Genomic DNA, 26119 nt, shown 5'->3' with positions numbered 1-26119 from the left:
GGAGCGCCTGGCTTGGGGTCAAGGCTGCCATCGGCAGCTCACACAGCCTTGCCTTTCTGGTTCGTGCTTGGGGGGTGGGGCGAGGGTGGAGAGGCAGCTCTGATTGTGATTTCCTTTCCTTTCTTCTTTTTTCTAATTTCCTTTCTACAGAACGTTTTATGTGCAGACACTTCAGTGATGAAGGCTTTTCAAAGACACCTATTGATGCCAATCCCTAGTGCAATTCTAGAATAAATTATTAAACAGATGTCCTGTGAGCCTTATGCAAGGACCCACGGTTAGAATTCATCAGAAATGAAGCTGCAGTGTGTATGGAAAGAGCTGTGACCTACGGATCCTGAGCCCCAGATCTGTGTGCCCCTGGGTGCGACCCAGCCCCACGGTGGGGCTTAGTTTCCTCGTTGAGCACAATGTGTTTAGAATGCTTTCCTCACGGTTTAGAGTGCCGACCACGTGGTCTCCATGACAGATGTTCAGGGAGAGATTTCAACTCTTGCCCCACAGCCCACCACTGGCTGTTCCTCCTGCCAGCACTAGGGCGAGGTAGCCAGAGGACCTGGGTTCTCTCCAGCTGGTCTAGGTGCCCAATCTCGGGGTCCCCGCCTCCTGACCTTGCCCTTATCTCACCCTTTCTGCCCCTCCAGGCCCAGTTTTATGCTGCACATTGCAGCCTGAAGTGACAACGTGTCAATAGGACAAATCACTGCCAGTGATCGGCTGGAAATGGAACATTTCCAGGTAAGAGGATGTACCCAGAGTGGCTGCCCTTCAGGGCTCTGCGCTCCTCAGATTAGGAGCAGCTGACAGAGCTGCACACGGACGAGCCTTCTGCCAGCCCCGGCTGGCTCTTTGGGGCACTGCCCTTTATCAACTGGGTGCAATGCGTGATGCCAGAAAACCTGCCCTGCCTGCCCTTAAGGGCATCCTTGCTTATTTCAACATTTCCAGAAATGAGCAGGAACTCCCAGGTAAGGAGCTTAAAGCTGCCAAAAGTTCTACACAAATGGTTTTCAGGAACTGCAGAATACATGGATTGTTGAAATGCAAATTGGCAAAAGGCAGGGACAGCGTGTACTTTATGTGAGGCCTTCTAGAGCCAGTGTACCATTAGGGGTGGGTGGGGTCCCGTTTCTTGGCCAAAGAGGAGAGGCCCAGGCAGCTCCACAGGAGAGAGGCCAGCAATGACCAGTAGGCTTTCAGGGTGACTGTGAGAGGCCGCACTGCCCTGTCCTTTGCACACAGCTGGCTCCCACATCTGCTCTGGCATCTTAGCAACCATTCTATGGCTTTGTGACTTATTGAGCTCCGACCGCGTGCCCAGCCCTGTCCCAGGTGTGGCACTGGGCAAGAACCCTCCTCCCAGGACCCTGGATGCTTGCTGGGAAAAAGTCTTCCCCACAAGAAGGGGTCAACGGCAAAGCTAGGCAGGGTGAGGCTGGGATCCTAACGAGCTGGGCAATAGAGCTTATCCTTGGGTCCTGGACTGCATTTGCCCTGGTGGCTCTTGGCTCTTGTGTGGGAGTGAGCGTCTCTATAAGGTCTGAATCCAAGCAGATTTTCCCAGGCTCCTCAGACAGCTAATGTGTGTGTGTGTGTGTGTGTGTGTGTGTGTGTGTGTGTGTGTGTCCCCTCCTGGAGTTCTTTGAACAATAGGAAAGAAAAGAACCTATTTATTGGCATTCAGGAACATCCTGCTGCCCCCTTTATATTCTAACCCCAGTAACAACATGTCCAGGGCCTGGACTCAGAGGACAGACCACTTCATCCCTCTGCTCCCAGATACGAATGCCTGCTCCCTCAACTGCTCCTGATAAGCACGTTAAGCTCAGTGTCTCCTACAATGCTCTCCCTCTTTCCCTGATGATTTAAATCCAACCAAATTAGACTTCTGACTCGACATGGTGGATTGACACATGCACTTATTTTAACTCCTCCTCTCTCAATAAAAAAAGTTATAAGCCCACAAAAGCACAGAGAACCAAAGAGATTTCAACACACTTTGGGAGGACAGAAATCGAATGCAGGAGTAGCAGACAACCCAGCAGAGAGGAATATTGATAAGAAATGCACCGATGGAGCCTACAGACCTCCAAGGAGCTCAAGGCTTGGAGGTATCAGGGATCACAAAGGGTGGGGTTCAGGTGCTGGGAGAAAACAGCAGAACTGCATGAAAGACTGCATATAGGACCCCCAAGTCTCCTTCTGCACCCCACACAGCCATGCAACTATCTATCAATCCCTGCCTGCAGGTAAAAGATCTTATTTTCTGGAGAAGCTGAATTAGAGAAACTCTGACCTGGGGACACAGGCACTCAGAAACTGGGAGAGAGAAAAGGGTCAAAAGACAAGGGGATTCAGGGACTTCTCTGGTGGTTTAGTGGTTAAGAATCCACCTGCCAATGCAGGGAACACGGGTTTGAGCCCTGGTCCGGGAAGATCCCACATACTGCAGAGCAACTAAGCCCATGCACCATAACTACTGAGCCTGCGCTCTACAGCCCATGAGCCACAACTACTGGGCCCGCATGCCACAAGTACTGAAGCCCGCGTACCTAGAGCCTGTGCTCCGCAACAAGAGAAGCCACCGCAATGAGAAGCCCGCACACTGCAATGAAGAGTAGCCCCCGCTTGCCACAACTAGAGAAAGCCCACACGCAGCAATGAAGACCCAACACAGCCAAAAATAAATAAATAAATAATAAAAATAAATTAATTATTAAAAAAAAAAAGACAAGGGGATTCAGTAGCGATGAGCATACCCTAGCACTTGGATGTGGGTTTCTAAAAAACGTCCACTAAAAAGTACCAGGCTCTGAGGATAATGATGGATTCCAGAGTTGGGCAGAGAAAGTCCATAATAAGCCTGGAGCAACTTCTTGTGCCCGCAAGTAAGGAAGTACTCAAAGAATAATTAGGACATTTCAGAAATACCCAGGCATGATTCTGAAGGGGCTCCCACTTGCCAAATCTGAGACAATTAGAGCATCAACATAAGTAATAATAGTAGTGGATTATAATCCCTAGAGTAACATAAAAATCTATAAGACAAGACATATAAATAAATAGAGAAGAAAGGAAAGATCTTCCTTACACTAGAAAGTCCACTAAAATATGCAGATGAAATTAGAAAAGTTACCATTTGCCAACCATCCTGATGATATTTCCGGCAAGGATCGTCAATAAATGCTAAAACCGGTGGGTCAAAATATTATCAGAAACCGTACAATCGCATGGTCTCAAATATCTCTCTGCAAGATACTTATTAACTGCAAAGGGCAACATAGTAACTTTGTGGTGGTGAGGCCTAGGAGCTACCACGTGAACAGGTGCTCAGTGTTACATCACCAAGGCAACATCTTATGCCTCCTGGTATGAGGCACTGAGGTCACAGTGCATGACTGAATCATGAGCAAACGTCAGACAAACACAAACTGATGGACGTTCTACAAAATAATTGGCCTGTATTCTTCAAACAATGTCAAGGTCATAAAAGACAAAGGAAAATCAAGGAGGCTCAGGAGACGTTACAATTAAAAGCAAACTGTGATCTTGTATTGAGTTCTAAATCAGAAAAATAAATACCCAAAACAATTTCTTTAGCTATAAAGAATATTAGTGGGACAACTGGCAAAATAAGGTCTGAAGATTATATAATAGTATTCCATCAATATTAATTTCCTGTTTTTTTTTTTTTTTTTTTTTTTTGCGGTACGCGGGCCTCTCACTGTGTGGCCTCTCCCGTTGCGGAGCACAGGCTCCGGACGCGCAGGCTCAGCGGCCATGGCTCATGGGTCCAGCCGCTCCACGGCATGCGGGATCTTCCCGGACCAGGGGACCCGTGTCCCCTGCATCGGCAGGCGGACTCTCAACCACTGTGCCACCAGGGAAGCCCAATTTCTTGGTTTTGATCATGAAATTGTAGTTATATAAGAGAATGACCCTGTTTTTAGGAAAACACACTGAGTTACTTTTAGGAATAAAGTGGCACATGTCCACAATTTATTCTTCAAACCACCACCAAAAAAAAAAAAAAAGAAAGAAAGAAGGAAAGAAAATTATGCAGAGACTGATAAAGCAAGCATGGAAAAATGTTAGCATTTGGGGAATCCGGTGAAAGGTATACAGAAATCCTTGTATTTTGTTTTTGCAACTTTTCTGTTATTATGAATGTTTTTCAAAGTAAAAAGAAAAGTAAAATAAGATTCAATAATGAAGTAATAATCTGACTAAAAATTTAAGTAAAATTTGATATAACTAGACTGAGAAGATAGGGGTATAAGAGAGCAAAACTCACATCTACCATAATGGGAAGTCAGCAGATGATGTCTAAATTCAATATAGTTAAGAAGAGGGGCTTCCCTGGTGGCGCAGTGGTTGAGAGTCCGCCTGCTGATGCAGGGGACGTGGGTTCGTGCCCGGGTCCGGGAAGATCCCACATGCCGCGGAGCGGCTGGGCCCGTGAGCCATGGCCGCTGAGCCCGCACGTCCGGAGCCTGTGCTCCGCAACGGGAGAGGCCACAACAGTGAGAGGCCCGTGTACGGCAAAAAAAAAAAAAAAAAAAAAAAAAAAAAAAAAGAAGAGCAGTATAAGAATAGTACACCAGGTAATAGAAATATTAGATATTTTATATATAGTTAGAAATATGGTGGCACACCAGAAGAACAGTGGGAAAAAATAAGAAAAGTAGTTGCTTTGAGAAATGGAACTGGTAATTACAGAAGAATGAGGCATGGACTTGGCTATTTTCTGCTACTATAGGTCTTTCAGATTTTTTTAGTTTTTAGTACTTTTAGTATTATTTAGTATTTTTAAACTATTATTTAATATTATTTAATTTTCAGTATTTTTTAAAAAGCGTTATTTAATTATTTATTTTGTGTGAACTACAGACATATACTACTTTTGGAACCACTGGGTAGATGAATCTAATTCTTGGGGGCCCAACTCCCCAGGAAGGCGTGAAGTCTCTTCAGCCTCCCTTTTATGAATCCCACCTGTACCAATGGCATCACATTATACCAACAGGTTTAAGTGAGCTGTTACATCCAAGCCACAGGATGTACGAGGTGGGAACGGCTATTGAGACCACTGGCTGTGACACACTCAGTCTGGAGAGGAGGATGCCGAGCCACGGAGGCAGAGGGTGAGCCAGCCGAGGCCCTTGGAGGCTCTGGCTTACACCCCGCCTGACACTGTAGCACCTCCCGTCGGGTGGAGGCTACGTCCACGCCAAAGAAGCCACTCAGCATAGAACACGTGGGCTGACAGCCCTGGGCCTCGAGGGACAACTGCGGCCCAGAACCCTCAGCCTCCTGTACCTGTCCTAGAGGAGCATGGGGCTCCACCTACCTCTCCCTGGATCCCCGCCAGGCTGACAGTCCTCTGGGACCCAAACACACTCCAAGCCGTGAGAAGCAAAATGCTAAATTAACTTCTCCATCAGTAATGAAAAAACTTAAGGTTTATAAACTCTGGGAGGGAGAGGAGCCTGGGGATGTGGAGGAAGCTACCTATGGCCCCACCACGGGACGGGGGAAGCGGGACTTCTCCCTGAGCCCTCCAGGGGGCAGGGTGCATGCCAAGAGGAAAAGTGAGGGTCTTTGGGGAACACAAGAACACATGTAATGCTTTAATCATCAAACAAGGTCTTTCCTCTAGAAGCACCCCAAGAGTGGGTCAGGGGGCTACAGGGTTGGGTCCAGAAGAATGGCAGAGCCTCCTCTCCTATTTCACGGAAGTGGGACCGCGAGGCTCAGAGGTAGGACATGATCACCTGTCCCTGGGCCAGGGCTCTGTCCTCATCAGCCCCCTGCTCCCAAAGTCAGAACACTGAAGCTCGGAGGGAAAGGCCAGAATTGTTTTCTGGACAGATCTCAATGTTTAGCTTTTCCACAGTCTGTGCTGAGCCTGCAACTACGTTACTGTTATTATTTATAGCCTATTTAACATCAACTTTTGATTATTCCCTTTGTAGACAGAAGTTAGTGTTTGTTGTTTTATCCCCAGGTCAGCTTCCTCTCGCCACCAACTATGCCTCAGGGTCATTGCCAGCTGCCTACAGGCTCTGAGCCCAGGGACAAACTCCCTTCACCATCAGCCACTGCCCAACACACAGTGGGTGACAAATCCGCTACACACACAGCAATGTCATCCAAAGAGAAGGAACAGCGTAACTAGCCCAGAGCTTCCCCTCCATCTCTAAATAAATGCTTCCCCCACATCTTCACCCCAGGCAGTGGCTCTGATCACCTGCAAAGGCGCAGCATCACTGGGGGCTCTGCTGAGGTTTCTACCTTTGACGGTGAGGTAATGACACTCCCCCCCAAACCAGGAACTCTAATCCCCAGGGGCTCACCCAGGGCTGTTGGCACGGCTAGTGCCAGGATCAGGTGCCAGAGTCTGGGGGACTGGGTCGTTCCTAAATCACTCAACCCTCTGCAAATCTCCATCCTTGGTTGTCAAAGAGGGCAAGATTCTTCGTCCACCATTTGAGCAAAATAATGGTAAAGAACAAATAAACAACCAAAATTTTGTTAGCAAATAGAAGGGGATAGGTGATGTCAATTACCAGAGAAATTATCAAGAAACTATTAAGATAGACAACACAACTGGTATAAACATTAAAATTGCTGAGGCTATATCTTACTTGTTCCCAACACCAAAGAAATGTCCAAAAAAAAAAAAAAATAGGGCTTCCCTGGTGGCACAGTGGTTGAGAGTCCGCCTGCCGATGCAGGGGACACGGGTTCGTGCCCCGGTCCGGGAAGATCCCACATGCCGCGGAGCAGCTGGGCCCGTGAGCCATGGCCGCTGAGCCTGCGCGTCCGGAGCCTGCACTCTGCAATGGGAGAGGCCACAACAGTGAGAGGCCCGCGTACCGCAGAAAAAAAGAAAAAAAAAAAAAAAAAAAAGAAATGCCAATTCTGTGACACAGTAGAGGTGTTAGCTAACACTACAGTGGCCAGCATATTGCAATATAAATGGATCAAGTCAATATGTTGTATACCTTAAACTTACACAATGCTATAGGTCAAATATATCTCAATTTTAGAAAAAGAGAAAAAAAAAAGAATTTATTAAGAGCCAACTGCCTGCAGGTAGGTCCTCAGGCCTGGCTCTCAAACTTGAGCAGGCATCAGAATCACCTGGAGGACTTCTTAAAACACAGATCGCTGGGCCCTAACCCCGGAGTTGCTGGTTCAATAGGAGTGAAGAGGAGTGCTAAGAATCTGCATTTCTATCAAGTATCAGGGTGATACTGATGCTGCTGGGCTGAGGACCACACTCTGAGGACCTAAGGGTTTTCAGACCCCAGGATTTGGAGTGTGTTGTGTGGGGAGAGGCATGTAAGTGTGGGAGAGACACATGGGCATCCCAGTGATGTGGAGGGCAGCCCTTCTCTAGGGATATATTAAGTGCTCGAGGAGCCCAGAAAAAGCAAAAACGGAAGTGGGCTGTTAGAGAGGGCTGCATAGAGAAGGTGACCTTCAAGTAGTCTTTGAAGAACAGGTAAGTGGCAGGTAGGCGAATGGAGCCGGAAGGACATTTAAGGCAGGGGACTGGTGCTGCTGGATCAGGACCCGTTAACTAGTCATAAGGCTAGAGCACAAGGCGGGAAGTCACAGGAGAGAAGCCTGAGAGGCCGGCAGGCACTGGGGTTAAAGGAAAGTCTGTGGTTTTTTCCCCATAGGCCTCGGGAATCATTGAAGGAGTTTTAAGCAGGGCAATAGGAAGTCTGGTAAAACCTTTACCTTTCTGGGTCTATTTGTCTGTGTAATGGGTTGATGGGCAGAAGGTCTGGGCAGGCCTTTTCCAGCCCTGACATGCTGATTCCATGGGGGCAGGGGACAGGGCATGGTGCCATCCAGTCAGTGGCCTCACCCTGTCGGCAGCCCCTTGCAAGCTCAGGGACCCAATGGTCACTCACACATGCTTGGTCTACCTGTCCATCTGCGGCCTCCAGAATCCTGGCCAGCCTGGGAAGTGGAGACAGACAGCTGGAGGTGTCACACACATTGCTAATCTCTCCTGGGCCCGTTCCCCCTCCCCCCTGGCTTGCAGAGCCAAGCGGCCTGGGACTGTGCAGCGGCTCACAATGGAAGGAAGAGGGTGTAGGAGGGAGGTCCCCGGGCTGACCCTGGTATTGTTCTTGGGCCAGAAGAAAGCTTCCTCCTGCCTGGCCACTGCAGTGCTAGAAAAGACGCCGGCCGGCCAGCAAGAGTCAGCGCGTCCTGGGGGGGGCGCCTGCCGTCGGGGCAGCCTGGGAGCCGGGGCCCATTCACAAACGCCTGCAGGAGAGCACGTAGCCCTGTCCGCCCCGCCCCCTCTGCCCTGCCGGCGGCTGCTCCCAGCGAGAGGAGCTGGGGTAAACGAAAATAACCGGGCTTCTCCGCCAGGAAGGAGAAGGAGACCAGAAATGGCACCCTGGCTAATAAAGGAATAATGGATGCTTCACACCCTCAGCGACACCTTCCTCCTCCCCCGCCTCAGCTGCTCCTTCCACCGCCCAAGAGCAGGAAGGTGCTGGACCAGGGTGCAACCTTGTTGAAGGTTGCACCCTAGTCACCCAAGTCACCAGGACATTCCCAAGACAGCTGGGGTGTTACACCAGTCCTGGAAACTGCGCTAGGAACAGACGGTGGGGCTGCAGGTGGGGTAACCCCGCTCACCCTGGGCTTTGGGGCCCCTCCTGGAAGGACCACTGGGTCACTGGGGTGTGTGCGTGCATGAGGGCGGCCCTGCCTCTGAGCGATGGTAGCCAGGGTCCCGCGGGCCAGCTTAGGGCCTGCTCTCGGCCTGGGCTTCTGGTACCTCTGCTGGCCTCCCCCTCCCAAGCCCAAGTCATTCCGGGGTTGGGGGTGGGTGGGTAGAGCAGCTCTTGCTGTCTGTGAGATGTCCTGGGCCCAGCAGAGGTCACGAGGGAGGCCATCTTCAGTCTGGCCTTGCTTGGGTCTGCTACTCCCCCACCCTCCCCCATCCGACTGAACAAGCCCCCTGTCCCTCAGCAAAGGATTCTGGGTATGGTCTGGCCCAAAGCAGGGCATGGACCAGATGATGTCTCTACTGGGGGAAGGTCCTCTTTTTAAGGGACCCCGGCCTGTCCCTAACGAAGCAACGAAACGTCCTTCCTCGGCTACTGTGGGAAGATGTGTACAATCCTAGGAATTCCTTAGAGGTCCCAGGAAGAGAGCATAAGGATTGGTCAGGCCTTAGGATTTGGCCCTTGGCTTCCTAAATCCTCCTTCCATCATACATTTCTCTGCTCAAGAATGTTCAGTTGAGTCCCTGTTTGGTCAGGTTCCAAGGCCTCGAGCACCTGCACCAACTGCCCTCTCTGCTGTTGGACATGTCCCTTCAGGACTCCGGGACTCCCCCATTCTCCGTGGCCTCCATTTCTTCTGAACAACTGCTTGCTTAGTTCTGCAGCCCTAATGCCATACCTTTGCTTTTCTCTCTGTGAAACAAAAGGAGAACCTCAAAACTGGCCTACAATGAAGTCCTCCAAATGCCCACGAAAGCCCTCAGGACTGGGATGGTGGGATGGTGGTCTGATTCATCTAGGACAATTTCACCAAGCAGGTGAAATTTGACAGGGCCGTGAAAGAGCAGGGAGATTGGACAAGGGAGAGGTAAGGACACACGAGGTCTACGGGGCACACAGTCTTCTTTGAGATCTCTGTCTTCGTAGGAGCTGGGGAAACACAAACTAATCTCTATCCCTCCACCCACAACTGCCACCCCCAAATCACAGGAGGGATGTGTGGATGGTTCCCATCTTGTCTGTCAAGCTCCCCAGTTCTGTGCTTGCTTCCAGGTGTAACTGAGCTACTTAGTAAGGCCACTTCACACCTGTAGAGTGTTTTTTTGGTCATTATACGACCTGGTTTATATTGTGACCCTCAGCAAAGCCTTGCAATGAAAGTCAAATCCGTATATGATCCCATGTTACAGTTGAAGCAATGGGAGCTGGAAGAGAATCATTTTGGATGAATTCCAAGATGTTCTGCATGTAGAACCGAAGGCCTCTCAGATGACAAGTGAATGAACTTATTTGTCACCTGTTTTAACTCTCAGGGCTTTTTTTCTGTTTATACTCTGGATCAGTGTTTATCAATCTTTTCCTGTAAAGGGCCAGATAGGATATATTTAGGCTTCGACAGTGGTAGGGTCCACATTGCAGCTACTCAACTCTGCTTCATAACACAAACACAACCACAGCCAGTGAACAAACGAATGGGCGTGGCCATGTGCCAATAAAACTTTATTTGCAGAAACAGGCTGGAGGGCTGGACTTGGTCTGCAGACCACAGTTTGCCCGCCCCCGTCTAAGACCCTAACTGTGCTACGGATAATTGAGGCTGTCCTATAAGGGAGGCAGATGTTTCCAGGACGCCCTAGAGCCAGAAAGCACTTGTCACCTCCAGTCCCCCCTCCCTGCATTCTGCCTGCAGCCGGAGACTGTGAGAACCTGGTCCAGACTCAGCCAGTCGCCTGCTTCCCAGGAACTTTCCTAGCTGTTCCCAACAAAACTCTTCATGCCCCAAATAATAATTTCTTGTAAAAATACTCCCAAACAACAAAAATAAAACTAGGCTGGCCTCACAGCACACACTGCCCATGGCCAATGGGTCTTGCTACCTGGTGGTCTCAGACAGGAAACCATGGATCGAAGAAGTCCTGGTCTCCTCCTTTATTGTATGGGCACCTATTTTTACCCTGAGGGAGGAAGCACTGGGTGGGTGGGAGGGTGGCCAGAGAGCAGAGGGACTCTCCTAGGTGAGCATTCCTCTTCAGAGCCGGGGCAGGATCTGGAGTCGGCAGGGGTTGGGGGGAGGCCCCTGGAAACCTTTCCGATTAAAAAAAAAGGAAAAACATCTCTTCCTCTGTCAAAGGTGTCAGTAGGGGCTCCTCTCTCCCTCACCCCACCCCTCCTCCTCTCTTTCCATTTTTAGTGCCTACAGCAGTAAAGAAAAAAAAAAAAAAAAGAAAGATGTCCATTTTCTTGTTCTTGCTTATTAAGGAAATGACATTCACCCCTAACTTGCTGTACGTGACTACAGTCACCTAGAATTAGAAAATGCTTTTCCATCACCTCTTCCTCCTTGTCACTCCTTACAAAGGAGCGCCAGGCTGCCTGAATTCCAATCCCACTCCCCCATTTGTAAGCCATGTGATTTGGGGCAGGTATTTGATCTCGGTTTTTTTGTCTGCAGGATGACGATAATTGTAGTGCCTACACTCTACAGGGCAGTTACGAGAATTCAGAGATGATACGTGCAGACACGTAGCTCAGACGGTACGCGATTTACGTGAGCCACTGTGAAGGACTGTGGGGTGCTGGGGGTGAGTCCCTCTGGGATAGGAGCAAGTCAGGGCTCATTTAGTCATTCACCTAATATTTAATGAGCACCTATATGAGCCCGCATGGAACGTAACATTCCAGTGGAGAAGGCAGACCACAAAAATAAAGCATGTGGGGCTTCCCTGGTGGCACAGTGGCTGAGAGTCTGCCTGCCAATGCAGGGGACACGGGTTCGAGCCCTGGTCTGGGAAGATCCCACATGCCACGGAGCAACTAGGCCCGTGAGCCACAACTACTGAGCCTGCGCGTCTGGAGCTTGTACTCCACAACAAGAGAGGCCGCGACAGTGAGAGGCCTGCGCACCGCAATGAAGAGTGGCCCCCACTTGCCGCAACTAGAGAAAGCCCATGCACAGAAACGAAGACCCAACACAGCCAAAAATAAATAAATCAAAAATCAAAAAAATAAAATAAAATAAAGCATGTGTGTGATGATCACTATGGAGAAAAATTAAGTGGGGGTGGGCGGGAATGGGGAGTACGGAATGGGGTGTTCAAAAGGCTTTACTGAGAAGGTGACATCTGACCAGAGACAGCATCGTCTGTAAAAGGAGATCAGTAACAGCACACCCTCCACAGGGACGATGTGAGGATAAGTAAGATAAGAAAAAGAAAGCACCGTCACAGTTCCTGGAGCCTGGAAGGCACTTAGCCAGTGTTTGCACTGCGTTGCAGTCATTCATTGCTAGATGCTCATTACAGGGACATTAGGAGAATTGCATGTCCTGGTTCACTGAAAAGGCAGCGGCCCCTGCGTTTAAACTCAGTCCATTATGACTAAGACAATGCCTGGTCCACAGAAAGATGCCCAGTCAATCCTGGTGGACTCAGTTAATGAAGTCAGACCGGACCTCTCATGGGACCAAGATGGGACATGAAGCAGGATTTGGGGAGGAGAGCAGGCCTGGGGTTGTGAGGGGGGACTTAGTTTTTACATGATTTTGCTCCTTGGCATCTCAGGATATTTTAATAATCCTCATGCCCGTGAGTTAGCATATCCTGGAAGTTTCCAGAAGACTTGGCCACAGAGCTGGTATAGCTCTAGGGAATGATAAAGTCACTCCTTCCCATCTGGAGGGCTGGGAACTGGGCTTCCAGCCGCTTCAATCCAGTGTGGGGCAGCCCCTTCCCACCAACCCTGAGTCCACACCGCAACAGCGCCACCTGCTGGAGGAACAAGGCTGCTCCCGCATCTGCCACCATTTTTATTCCTCCGAGCACTCGGTGATTTTCATTCTGAAAGCTCACATGTCCCTCAGATTCCTGGCGGGTGGGGTGGGGTGCTTCTCACCCTGTCTTTATTCGGGGCCAAGCGGGTAAATGGGGTGCTGAACCCCAAGCCTCACTGTCCCCCTCCTTTAGCTGGTCTCCTGTCCTCACTCTGGGTCCCATGTGAAGAGAGTACTTGGGCACATCCAGGAGGCCGGAAATCCCACTCGACTCAGTCATGTTCTTTGTTCAGTGTGTGCGCCATGCCGACCTCACATCAGTGGGCCTACACATTATGCACTGCACTAAACTAGGTCAGTCACCAGAGGATTAGAGCAACGGACCTGACCAGGTCAGGGTGAGCTCATAATTAACTGCAGACAGACACAGAATTTAGTTTCAAAATTTCCTAACAGGAAAGCAAAATAAGTTGGGTTATGCAGTTCCCATTGTCAGACAAAAGACGGCAGGTGAAACGTTTCTGACAGAGAATTCAAAGAAAAATGATCAAAATGTGTCCTTTCAGAAAGCCTTAGGCAAGACACGAGATAACTCAACAACAGTGTCTTTCAACTGGGGTTTTGTTTAAAACGCAGAAGCATCCAGGGCCGTGTGTGGAATAAAGAGGCAGTATTTCTGCGGGGCCCTGAGGAGAAACTGTTCAAGCCACCACACCTCAGGGGGAAGGAGCCTCGGGTGGTGTCTCGGCTGGAGGTCTTGGGCCAGGGGGGAGGAGAGGGGAGCGCCCGGGGAGACCGGAACCCATTCAGAGTCGCTTCCCTTGCCTTGCGTTGAACTCAGTCAAGTTCATGGGGCTCCATCAATGCCCTCAGCACCACCCGCCAGCCCCCGTCCTTCCAAGGGCAGAAGCCAGCACTCCGTAATTCTCCAAGCCCCACGCCAGCGGCTCTCTCCCCTGCAGGCCCAGGTGAAACCGTCTGGTGTGGGGAAGGCCACCAGCACGCCTCACTCTGCGGGCGAGCACCCTCCTTGTCTGTGCAGCAGATAGAGGCTTAATGGGTGTGCCCTCCCGGGAGCTGCCACGTGTTCCCAGGGGTCTGAGGATTGGAGGTGGGGGGAGGGGTCCCTGGAGGCATGTCAGGCCTGTGCATGGCAGGGGACACCTGGACCAAACAGGTACTTCCTTCACTTGTGCGGTTGCCTCCTTCACTGCCTCCTCTTCTCCCGTGTTCTGGGGAGAAGGCCTGAGCCTGGAGGGCCTGCGTCATTTTGGGGACAATGTTAAGCACCGTATTTGCACGTTGAGCACCCGCAAGGCAAGGACACCTTTGGCGGCTAGGGACAAGGGACCTCCCGTTGCAAATGTGACTGCGGAGTCTCCAGAGCGGTGCGCTGGTGCCCTCTAGTGGGAGCAGATCACGGCGCAGCCATCCGTCCCTCTGCACCTGCCATACCTGACCCTGGGAGCGGGATTACAAACGATGGGGGCTGGAATGTCCACATCACTGCCAATACGGCAGACTGGCCAACCCCCTTCCACGGTTCACAACAGAGGTGCCAAAAATGCAGGCGGGACCCCCCAGGACTCCATTCTAAGCCCAGTTGTATAGGTGTCAGCTTCTGCCCTGCCCTGTGGCTTCACCGCCTGAAACCCTGATGGATGTCCTCCTGAATCCATGTTACCACGTTCAGGGACTCCAGTGCCCTTCCCAATCAGAGCTCTGGGGGAGCAAAGCTAGCTTCAGCTCCCCTGAGGCTGCTGAGTTTGGGGATGCTGACATCTGGCTGCTGGCTGTCACCCAGCCCAGCTCACTCTCTCTTCCCCCCTCAACTATCACTACAGGGAGGCAGACCTTGGAGACAGTCAACATCACCAGCATCAGCCTTTACTAACCAACTAAACGCCTCTTATGGGTGGAGAACTGTGCCTGGCGGATGTGGGTACCTACTGTCTGCCCTGCTGCCTCAGGTTCTTGGGTGGCTCCAGGGGCCTGAGTCCCAGCAGTGGGGTTCCTGGATTCATTGCCCACTGTGCAAACACAACCAGGTGGGACCACCAGGGATCGAGTCCTTGGCTTTGGCTGGAGGGGGGCGTGGACAGGCACCCAGGCATCAGCAGCTGACCTCTGACTGAGGCACTCCCACCGAGGACCACTCACTGTGACATGTGCCCCATGGGTGAATCCCAGTGAGAGACAAGCTAGAGCTCCCAGAGATCTACAACAGGCATTAAGTTGGGGGGCCACTGGGGCCCTCGGCTCCTGACTCAGCCATTCTTTCAAGCCCCAGGCTGCAGACACTGCACGGCACTGGAGAGGCAGATGGAGCATGCAGGGAGGGGACCAGATTTCCCTCTACAGGGACACTGACCTGGGCAAGGCACCAGCATTTGCTCAGGCGTTGATAGCTGCAACTCTGCACTACTGTCATCAGAGCACATGTCTCATTTCTCTTCTAGACTGTGTCGCTCCTGGCAACTGTATCTCATGCAGTTCTCTCTCTCTCTCTCTCTAGAAGGCTGGTGCAAAGCCCCTGTCCATGAAGAAGAGTTAGGCGAACAAGCGAAGGAAATAGGAAATCGGGGCAGACGCGCCGTTGCTGACCCGACTGCCTCTTTCTCCGCCAGCCCCTTTGCCCTTGGATGGGGTCATGGGAATAGTACTGTCCAATGGGCTAAGTACAAATGATACTTCTGGGTCAAAGCATTTGAGACCCAGATCATGACCCTCCAGCTCTCTCTTTGCCCCTGCCAGGGCCACCTGGATACTGTGGGTTGAGATGGTAGGGCCACAGAATGGAATCCAACTGGACCTTTGAGCCCCTGCTTTGGAAAGGAGCTGCCCTGGAGGGTAGCTAGACCCTCAGCAGAAATCTCAGTAAGTGACAAATAATATCCTGTGTGTGAGGCCTCTGAGATTTGGGGGTTTGTTTAATATCATGCCATGGCCTATAGTATCTGAACACAGCAGATGATTGAAAAATTCTGTCTTGTTTAAAAAAAAAAAAAAAAGACATACGCCCCGGTTATCACGCCAACAAGTGCATAATCAGGTTCCTGTCAAAGTTCTGCTGGGAAATGATGGTAGAAACTCGGGCAGAAGGATGGACTGAACGTTAAGACAAATATCCGCCTCTCTTCTTCTGGGTGAAAGAAGTGGAGGGCAGGTGGGCAATGAGCTTCAGGCCAACCTTCTCCCTGCGTCCTCCTATTTTTGTTCCTTCCTGCCTCCAGGAGGGGAGGGGAGGCTCTAGGTTTCTTTCTTCTCCTCAAAGCCTGACTTCTGTCTAAGACAGTCCCCAGGAAGCCCACTCATCTCTGCTCAGGCCCTTAACTGCTGTGGATGGGCTGGGGTCCCCAGACTATGGGTGGGGCTTCCTTCCCATTCAGCAGTCTTCAGCTGGGTGCATGCTGTCTCCCAGATGTATTTGAAAATGGGAGGTGTTTTTGGTGGTCACCGTGACTGCCCTCTCCCCAGTGACTGGCATTCAGTGGTTGAAACTGGGAACACTAAATACCTGTACGTATTGGACAGGTCCACACAATTAAGATCTGTCCCACCCCAAATGCCAATAGCTAGGCTAGCTGACCCTGAGGCCCCAAGGCCAAACAATGGAACCAGCCAACCTTGTCTAGGAGAACACTAGGAAAATTCAGAAAACAATCACCCTGACGTGCTCTCTCGCTAGACCTCAAATTCTACCACCAGAGATATATGTTTTGGGATCAGGAGGCCTGTTGGCCTTGTCCTAATGGTACCATATGAAATGCAAACACCCCAAAGAGACGTCAAGCCCTGAGCATGATCAACTACAACTTTTCATCTCTTGTGGATAATCTTGATAAAACTGCAGATATTCTGTGATGCTTTAACAAATACAGATTCCTGGGTACAATCAGTGAGTGAGGTCACCGCCTCCAGGATGGCCCCCACTGACCTCGCCTCCTGATGTTCACACCTTTGTATAGTTCCTTCTACATTGTACCAGGGTTGGTCTGTGCAATCAACGTATATAGCTTGTGGCATGGTGAGAGTATGTCACTTCCAAGATTAGGTTAGAAAAGATTAGGACTTCTGTGTTGGATGCCCTCTACTCTCTCACCCATGATATGTCTATGTCTGTCTATCTGTCTCTCTTCCTTCCTCCCTCCTTTTGGAGGAAGCCAGCTGCCATGATGTGACACTCAAGTGGCTTATGGAGAGGCTCATGTAAATGAAGCCTTCTGCCAGCAGCCAGGGTAGAACCGAGTTCCCTGCCCTCTGCCATGGGAGGGAGCCACCATGGTAGTGAGTCCTCCAGCCCCAGTCCAGCCTTCAGATGACTGCAGCCCCAAATGACACCTTGATCACAGCTTTGTGAGAAACCCTGAGCCAGAACCACCTGGCTAAGATGCTCCCAGATTCCCGACCCTCAAAAACTGTGTGTGATAACAAATATTTATTGTTTTAGGCTGCTAAATTTTGAGCAACTTATTACATAGCAATAGATAGCTAATACAGTGGATCTAGGGTAAGACCCGGAAAGCTGTAGATCTGCTCAGGGACTTGTCTGTTGGTAGTTTTCTGAGGGCAAAGCTGGTTCAAAGTGTTGGTGTGTGTGAGTATCAAAGCCCATCTGCTGTGTAGATCCTGACTGGGAATGGAGACCAGGGGCAGTGGGCTTCCACTCATGTCACCTCTAAGAGCTGATGTCTCACGCAGTGCCTAGAGACCAAGAATGTTTGCTGATGGATTGTTCCTGAGAGAGAGAAAACCCTAGAATATGAAACCTGAGCAGGACCTTGGTCGGATGGTTTTCAAAATCTGTTCAGTAGTGGAACCATATCTTCGAATGAAACCATTTGTAGAAGACTGGTTTAGAGACACAGGCTGAGCTGTTCTGGGAGAGCCTGCGTGGGGGTCCCCTCGAGCCTGCTTCTTCAGCCACCCCACTCCCCACTCCAGAAGCGTCCCTGAGACACCTCTGGAAAATCCCAGAGCTTTACAGTTTGCAAACCTCTAATCTAGTTCAACTGTGTCATTTTACTGATGAGTAAACCAAGGCCCACAGAAGGGAGGTCACTGGCACGTCTGTGGCAGACGCCTATCCTTTGACTCTCGTGACCTCTGATGCAATCTTTCTGCACTCCTTGGGTTGCCACTCAGGACAAATGCACAAGGTGGAGATGGGGTATAGGAAATAGCTCCCTCTCCCACCTCCTAAGAAAGTGGGGAGCCCCAGAGCCTGTCCACCAGCAGAGGGAGCACCTCCTATGTGCCAGGCAGTGTTTTCAGTGCTTCACGTGAATTCATGTGCTCTATCTTCCAGACAATCCTAAGACGTAGATACTGTTATTATCCTATATTACACAGGAGGAAGCAGGCAGAGCAAGGTAAGTAACTAGCCTGACCCCTTGGCTAGTCAGTGGCACGGCCAGGATGCCATGGTGTCCAGACACCAAGCCCTTAACCCCTGCGCCCTGCTGCCTCCCCCAGGTAAGGGCCTGGCTCCCTTTCCCTTCTAGTGGGAGTGAAAGGCCCTCTGTTGTGCTCCCCAAGGAGCTGGGAGGCAGTCACCCAACAGGAGTTGTGGTCACACCTGTAACTTTTCCGGACAGGATGCCCCAGCTTTCTGGCTCAAAGGCCACTGAGGGGTCAACACCTCTCCTAGGGCAGGGGGCTCCTCACCTAGGTCAGTGTCTCTCAAATGTACTTTTTCTATCAATAATGAATGCTGTAGGCATTTAGGAATGGAGTGCTAAAGTGGCGATTTCTGAGTACTTTACCTTTGGGCTTTTGCGGCAGGGCTAGCTTTATACTAGCTGTGAGAATTTAGTACAGATCCAGGCCAGAGGGTATTTCATTAGCCGATACTCTGTGCCTTTGACCTGCACATCATGGCCTAGACCCTATTGATCATCTTTCTCTCAAGCATAGGAAAGTTGCAAGAACAGTGCACAGAGCCCCTCCCCCCAACCCCCCTCCCCCTCACTCCGGCTTCTCTCTCCCTCTGTGGAGCTACACACTCATTATCATTCATCTTGTTCTAAACCATTTGAGGACACGCTGCAGACACGAGGCCACATATCCCGCATATATTCTAGCGTGTGTTTCTCAACAACAAGGACACTCACCTACCTAACCATCATATAGCCCCCTAAATCAGGACACTTCTAGCCAAGAAACACTACTGCCACAGACCCCAATTCACATTCTCCCACTGTCCAACAAGGTCTCTATTTCTTTATGGTCCAGGAGCTCCCCTTCAGTCTGGGAGATTCCTAGGTCTTTCATGTCCAAGCAGTTTTACAAGATGCCCTTTCCATTTGGTTCCTCATGACCAGATGCAGGCTGTGCTTTCTTGGCAGGAAAACCCCAGAAATGATGCTGGGCTTCCTCCGTGCAGCACATCAGGGGTACATGGTGTCCACTCACCCCACACTAATGATGTTAACCCTGACCACCTGGTCAGGTTGGAGCCTGACAGGTTTCTCCAGCATAAAGTCACCACACTTTCCCTTATAATGTGCCTACATGTGCCCCAGCCTGGTGCCTGGTGAGTTTCCAGTCTTCAAGGCAGGGAGGAGTCCAAACAGAGCCCGGTGGTCTCAATGACTTAAGGGGACAGAGTTCAAAATTCAGGGAGTCCAAGGCCACTAGAATTTGGAAGGCAGAGTACCAGAGAGGAGAAAGCTGCACACAGAGAGAAATCCAGAAATTGCAGGCCCTTGAGTCTTTGGCTGAGCACCAATTTGTGCTGTATGTGAGGAAATGTATGTATGTGAGGAAATGTATGTGAGAAAACTTCCAGGGCTGGTGAAAAGCTACCTGCAATAAATTGATGGAGTAATCCCCTAAGATCACACACGGCTGGAAATAGTTGGTATTCCCAGCTGACATGGTGGAAATATACCTCCTAGGACATAAAGCACTGAGTGGCAACTTCAGAAGGCTACTGACCCAGTAGTGGAGCAAACTTTGCTCTAAAGGCTTCCCACCTAACAAAGCTTAAAAAGCAAGCCTTGAAAGGATCAACCTCTTGAAGTAACTTAACTGTGTTCTGGAATAAAGTTCAAAATATTTTAATTAATAATAATAATATCCAAACACCCTAAAATTCCTCATATCTTGCATCTGATATAAAATTACCAAGCATGCAAGGAAAAACACAACCCATACCCAAGAGAAAAATCAGTTAACAGAAACAGACTGTGAAGTGACATGGATGACAGAATTAGTAGAGAAGGACATTAAAACAGCTACTATAAAGTATTCCATGTGCTCAAGAAGATAGGAGAAAGCATGAGCATGAAGAGGAGAGAAATGGAAGATAAATACCAAAAAAAAAAATCCATAACTGAACTTCTAGAGATGAACAATATAATATCTGAAATGAAAAATATACAGGGCAGGATTAACAGTAGATTAGACACTGCAAGAAAAGCTTAGTGAACTTTAAGACATAGCAATAGAAACTATCCAAAATGAAACACAGAAAAAAAGACTAAAAAAAAAAAAGCAGAGCTTTGGTGAACCATGGGAAAATATGAAGAAGCACAGCGTGCATATAATTGGAATCCCCCAGAGGGTGGGTTCTGGGGGAGGTGAGGAAGATAATGGCTGAAATTTTTCCAAATTTGATATAAACCTACAAATGCAAGAAGCTCAATAGACTCCAAGTGGAAGAAACACAAGGGAAAACCAGCCCAAGTCACATCCCAATCAGATCACTGAGGCCTTGACTGTTCATTCTATTGCCTCTCATTAATAGGCCCAAGGCATAAACACTCAACCAAAAAGTGGGTAAGTCCTGCAGGGAGCTGGAAGAGAAGAATGGATGCAGCTGACACAGCCAGACAGACTGGGGAGAGAGAGGAAAGCGTGATGTGGTGAGTGCAGTGCGTGGCGGGTCACGCGGGGCAGGATCGGTCATGGAGGAGGGTTTGCTGCTCCCCTCCTCTGCAGGAGGCCTAGCCTCATTCCCGGAAGCAGCTACACTCCTACGGCTTCTGCCCAAAGCCCAGCACCAGAAGCATCTAGGGACCTCGATTTGCTGTCTCTTTGCTGAGTAAATCCTCTTGTCCTGGAGCCCGGCCCGATTCAGGGAAAGGAGTCCAATCAATGACAGAACCAGCAAGCACATCAGACACCTGGAGGCTGGCAGGACAACTCCACTTTTCAAAGGCCTAAAAATAGCCCTGACCACATGTGAAACCATGACAGCCCTGCCAGTCCCACCGGAACACGCTGCAGGTTGCCTCACCTCAGATGTTTCAGGTCACGGGACAAAAGCTTCCCAGTTTGCTGAGTTGCCAGTTCATGGGCCATTTCATCCACGTCAGGTCTGCCACCAGCACCTGTGGCACAGCTGAGCACAGGCTGCCACACACACATCACAGTGGGACACTCTGCACCAAGGCAGGTACCCACCCCGGCCCACCTACCACTGCAGTACATCCAGCTCTACCCTGCAGGAACAAGGGGCCAGTGGGAGAGTTTAGGCCCTGAGCAGGCCGAGGGCAGGGGGAGGGGTGTGTGGAGACTCTGCCCCTGCACCTACCTGCCAGGCCGGGAGGACCTTCTCGATGTCATTCAGGTTGATTCCATCCCCGTCTTCCAGCTTCCCTTTTCCACACCTGGACCAGAAAAGACATAACAACATTGAAAGGACAGCTCATTCATGCATCCTGTCCAGGCCCAGCAAGCAGGAAGAGCAGGGGTGGTCAGGAGACTCCAGGTCCTACTCTCCCTCAAGGCCGAAGAATCAGCCTGTCCCACCTGGGGGAAATGGCCCTGGAGAAGTGCCCTACTCCCTCAGGCCTGCAACACAGGCCCTTCCTTGAGGACAAAGGACTCTGTGCAGGCAGGAATGTGGGACCTGGGGTGGGGCAGAGGCACTAACAAGGCATCCATCCCCTAGGGAGGTGAAGGATACCAGAGTTCCCCTTGACCTTTCCAGGCAAAGAAGTTAAGCGCCTTGCCAATGAACGCCCCACAACGTATCACAGATCCTGCAAAAACCCATCATTTTGCCCGGTTACACCAAGGGGAAAGCAAATGAACAGAGAGATCGAGCAACTTTCTCAAGGTCACACAGGCCCCCAATAGGGCTTCCTCCCTCCCGGGCCTGACTTTGCCAGTCCAGCAAGCCCGCTCAGATGCCGATGCTTTGTCTTCATGTCCTCTGTGGGTGGGCACAGCTTCAGACCAGAGGTGCTGACCCCGATTCACTGGCAAAGGCCCACATCTTCCACATGTTTGAGGGTGCAGACTCTGGAGCTGCAGGGCTTGGAACCCCAGTGGCATCACTTACTAACTGGGTGGCCCTGCTCAAGTCACTTTCCCTCTCTGTAACTCAGTTTCCTCATCTGTAAAATGGGGATAATTACTAGCACCTAACATCACAAGGTGGTTGGAGGATTAAATTAGTTAATGTATTGAAGTGCCTAGACCTGTGCCCATCATTCAGCAAATGCTATAATAAAGGTATATGTAGAAAATATATAATCATGGTAAATACAGGCAATAATTCAGTAAAATTATAACAAAACAAATAATAAGGGAAATATATTAGAGCTACTAGGACTGTTATATTTGCTGTCCTTGTTGTTATTGTTATTGGGGCAAAAAGGCAGTGCAGTGACTGATTAATAGCATAGATTCTAGAGCCAACACAGCCTCATGCAAGTTACTCAGTTTTTCTGGGCCTCTAGATTCCTCATCTGTTGAAGTGAAGATAATAACAGCTCCTACCTCCCTAAGCTGTGGTGAGTTTTAGATAAGCGGTTAGAACCGGGATTGGTGTATGCACAGTGCACAGTAAGTATTAGTTACTATTACTATTATGTATTGTTATTATTATTGGCCCAGGTATGGTGAGGGCTACCTGATGGGTTGGTGGCAGCATTTTCCAGTTCCAGAGTTAATGCAACTCTCAAATTTCAGAGTAATTAGTTCATTTGATCCAATATTTGCCAAGCCTCTCTTGTGTTTTTGGACCTGTCAAGTTTTCCTGGAGTCGTGGAAAATAAATCCCACGTGGTTCCTGCCCTCAGACAGCTCACAGCTCTTAGCCAAGGAGTCCTGAGCCCGTCTACAGGGCAGTGAACCTGAGCACCAGTAGGGGGCAGCATGAGATAAGCGCTATGAAAGTCCCGTGCCCAGAGGCACCCTGAAACTCCAAGGAAGAGAAACGGGGTGGCTACAAAACCCAGTACAGCTTGGGGGAAGGGGTGGGGGATAGGATCTACGCCCCGTTCAACATACGCTTGTGTCCCTGGGGGCTCCGGCTTGGTCTGGGCCCTCCGTGTCACAGCACGGTGGTAGTGCTCGGTGGCAAGGTGGCAAGTGAGGACGCGGGAGTGGGGGGAGGTGGGACGCGGAGCAGCTCCTCCCAGAGGAGCAGCATCTAGAATAGCCTGGGGAGGAGGTGGGGGGGAGGTGGGACGTGCTATGGTCCAGCAGAGAATCTTGGAGAGCGTCCCAGGCAGAGGGCAGCAGGGCAAAGGCCTGGGGCTAAGCGCAAGGGTGTTGCCAGCAAGGAGGGCAGGGTTCTTGCGGCTGCAGAGGGGTGCGGGGAGGGGGCCAAGGGGCAAGATGGCGCTGGAAGGCCAGGGTTGGGAGCACAGCTTGGGTTCTGGCCGGTGGAGATGGGGTGGGAGGGGTGTAAGGGGACTTCTTGCCTCTTCAGCCTCCAGCCTGGTGGTGACGTGCAGGGCTGCAGAGGAGGTGGAGAGGGGTCTGGAAACATCCAGCTGCCTTTCAACTAACAAGTCTGCCTGGCAGAGACAGGCTGGCCCGTGAAGACACCACCTGCTCACAGACATCTGTGTTCTCTGCGTGCCGGGGCAGTGAGGGGGAGGGAACTGGGGACTCTGGGGCTGACACCCCTCCCCCAGGTCATGTGAACATGTAACACACCTCTGGCTCCAACCACCCTCGGGCACCAGCCTAGCACATCATGGCACAGCCTTTGAGTCTCACCTCATCAGCCCCTGGGGTCGGCAAGGAGGGCTGCTGTGCCCCTAGGCCCGCCCTGTCGGGGGCTCAGAACTCCCTGGAGGGACGGCAGGCAGGTTCCAAGGGCAGAAGGTTGCTACAGACCAGCTGAGTCACTGCTGCCAACAGGGTTTCCAAGGTAACAACCTCCTCTGATTTCTGTCCCTCCGTGGAAACACGGGCTGCGGGAAGCCTTGGCAACCGAGTGGTACCCTACTTCCAAGGGCTGCTGCCGTGGCTGGGCATGTGGAGTCCATCCCCAGAAAGGCCGGACTCCAAGGGTGACACAGTTCTTGGCTTAGCCACAAGGTGGTCACAGGACGCTGCACCCAAACTCTCCAGGATCCCAGGAGAGATGGGATTTGGTCAGAGAGCCAGGTGTCTATGGGAGACCCCGGGGCACTGTCAGCAAATCTGGCCGGCTCCTCTGAGTGAGTGAGCCTGGTGGTGAGCAGGTGTGGCCAGTTCCTCTGGCTCCAGAAGGGACAAGGGCCCTCAGCACAGGGGGAACCTTTCCTTCCCTGGATAGTCATTTGTCGCTACTGCCACATTGTGTTCTGTTAGGATGTTAATTTGTGTGAACTGGTGCAGACGCCTTCGGAAAGCCTGACTTCATCACTCGCTCCCCAACGGATACCTTCAGTCCATGAGGCAGTGTCATCACTTCTGTCCTTTGGGCCTCAGTTTCCCCATTGGTTTTGCCATCCATGTGCCCCCTGGGGACAAAGGAGAGATGGGCGCTTCCCAGGGAAATGCCACCTCTCTCCAGAAAGCTTCCGCAGCCAGTTCATCCCCTCACAGTGCTCACTTCTCTACACGTGCCCCCCGCATCCACTTTACGTAACTGCACACCTGGCCCTTATTTTATACCTGTACTCTCTGAACGTGTATGCATAGTCTCAATCATGAATGGGTTCATGTCTCTTTTTAACAGTAGAGTGAATAGAAATAACGCTTCTGGGCATTATTCTGGGACCGTATTGTATACAGTGTGTGTGTGTGTGTGTGTGTGTGTGTGTGTGTGTGTGTGTGTGTGTCCCTCACCATTTGGGGACCCAGCAGGACTCGTAACTGGGCTTCAGAAGTGCACAATGCTCCTCCCTTTCCCATGGCACACCGCAAGCTCTAACTGGCTCCCACCACAGGGCAGACGGGGAGCATCGCTTCTGCAGACAAGCAGCTCCTGAACTTGACCTGCTGAGCAAAGGTCAGCTTTCCTAAACTCAGAAGTGTGGAGGGCACAGCCCTGCGCAGCCAAGCAGCTCAGGGGGAAAATGGCCCCAGTGCTGCTGAGTGAGAGGGTTGAGGGCATGGTGAGCGGGTGGACGGGTGTCAGGCAGGGCCAAGGGAGCCCCGTGGTTGTGACTCTGCTTTGCACTATGTCCTCCTAACAGGATGCCTCCATGTTCAAGGGCAACTTCTCTCTCTACTCGAAAAAACCATCCCAAGAGTTTGGACAGGACCCTCACAGGCAGGGGCAGGACAGTGGAAAAAGGAGGTATGGGGAGAAGATGGGGTCCCCTGGGAAAGTCTGATATGAGTGATGGGCCCCTGCCCCCCAAAATATACATGTGCACATAATTTTACATAAAATTTTAAGGGGATCAAGCCAATTCAAGGATACACTTGTATCCTTGAGCCTGAGCACTGGATGGCGTCAGAAGGGCTCAAATCACAGGTCTGCCACTTGGGCAGGTTACTGTGCCTCTCTGAGCTTCGTTTCTCTCATCTCTGAAATAAGGATGCGAGCATCTCCCTCCCAGGTTGTCACACTTACATTGCAGTAAAACCACTGCCGTCAAGAGGAGGGTGACCACTGGGTGTGAGTGGGGTGGGCAGAGTTAGCAGGGGGACAGGTGAGATGCAGGAATGTAGCCCATAATATCGGCTACATTTTAGCTTGAAGTGACAGGGAGACAAGGGTGGGCAGGGAAGGACTGGAAGGAAAAATAAAAGCCATGAGTATAATTAAAAGAAAAGAATGGAAAATAGCGAGTGCTGGCGAGGATGTGGAAAAATCGGACCCCCTGTGTATTGCTGTTGGGAATGTAAAATATTCAGCTGCTGTGGAAAATAGTTTAGCTGTTCCTCATAAAGTTAAAACATAGAATTGCCATGTGTGATATTGTGATTTATAATAAGATATATCTGATCTTCACCTCCAGTCTTGGCAAAGAGCTCCTAAAATCTTTGGAATTACCTAAGTGGAGAGTGATCAAGGTATCTTTTGTTATGTTAATGAGGTGAAATTTGGAAAGTCCCTAGGTCACCTGAGGATCAGAGCTGGTTGCCAGGGGAACCAACCCTGTGGTAGAAGGGTAAGAACTTTTATCCCCAACCTCGGATTTCCAGGGAGGGGAGAGGGGCTGGAGATTGAATCAATCAACAGTAACCAATGATTTAATCAATTATGCCTATGTAGTGAGGGCTGTCTAAAAACCCAGAAGGACGGGGTTTGGTGAGCTTCTGGGTTGGTGAACATGTGGAGATTCAGGGAGAATGGTGCACCCAGAGACAGCATGGAAATTCTGCACCTCTTTCCCCATACTGTGTCCTATGCATCTCTTCCATGTGGCTGTTCCTGAGTTATATCCTTACATGATAAACTGTA

General features: G+C 50.6%; 1 protein-coding gene across 5 annotated transcripts in view; it reads right to left on the bottom strand.

The window, feature by feature from the left end:
- Positions 1–26119, bottom strand: part of CTIF (cap binding complex dependent translation initiation factor) — a gene marked incomplete at both ends in the record, with an annotated part of 231005 nt that overhangs the window by 169691 nt on the left and 35195 nt on the right. For all 5 annotated transcript variants that reach the window (XM_079718264.1, XM_079718265.1, XM_079718263.1 and 2 more), the window contains one exon: positions 21071–21146. In XM_079718264.1, coding sequence (XP_079574390.1) covers positions 21071–21146 — 76 coding nt within the window. The remainder of the gene's footprint in view (positions 1–21070; positions 21147–26119) is intronic.

Source organism: Hyperoodon ampullatus, assembly GCF_949752795.1.
Source record: "Hyperoodon ampullatus genome assembly, chromosome: 13".
NCBI classification, from domain to species: Eukaryota; Metazoa; Chordata; class Mammalia; order Artiodactyla; family Ziphiidae; genus Hyperoodon; species Hyperoodon ampullatus.
The sequence above is the reverse complement of the archived record's forward strand: the minus strand, read 5'-3'. Positions and strand labels throughout refer to the sequence as shown.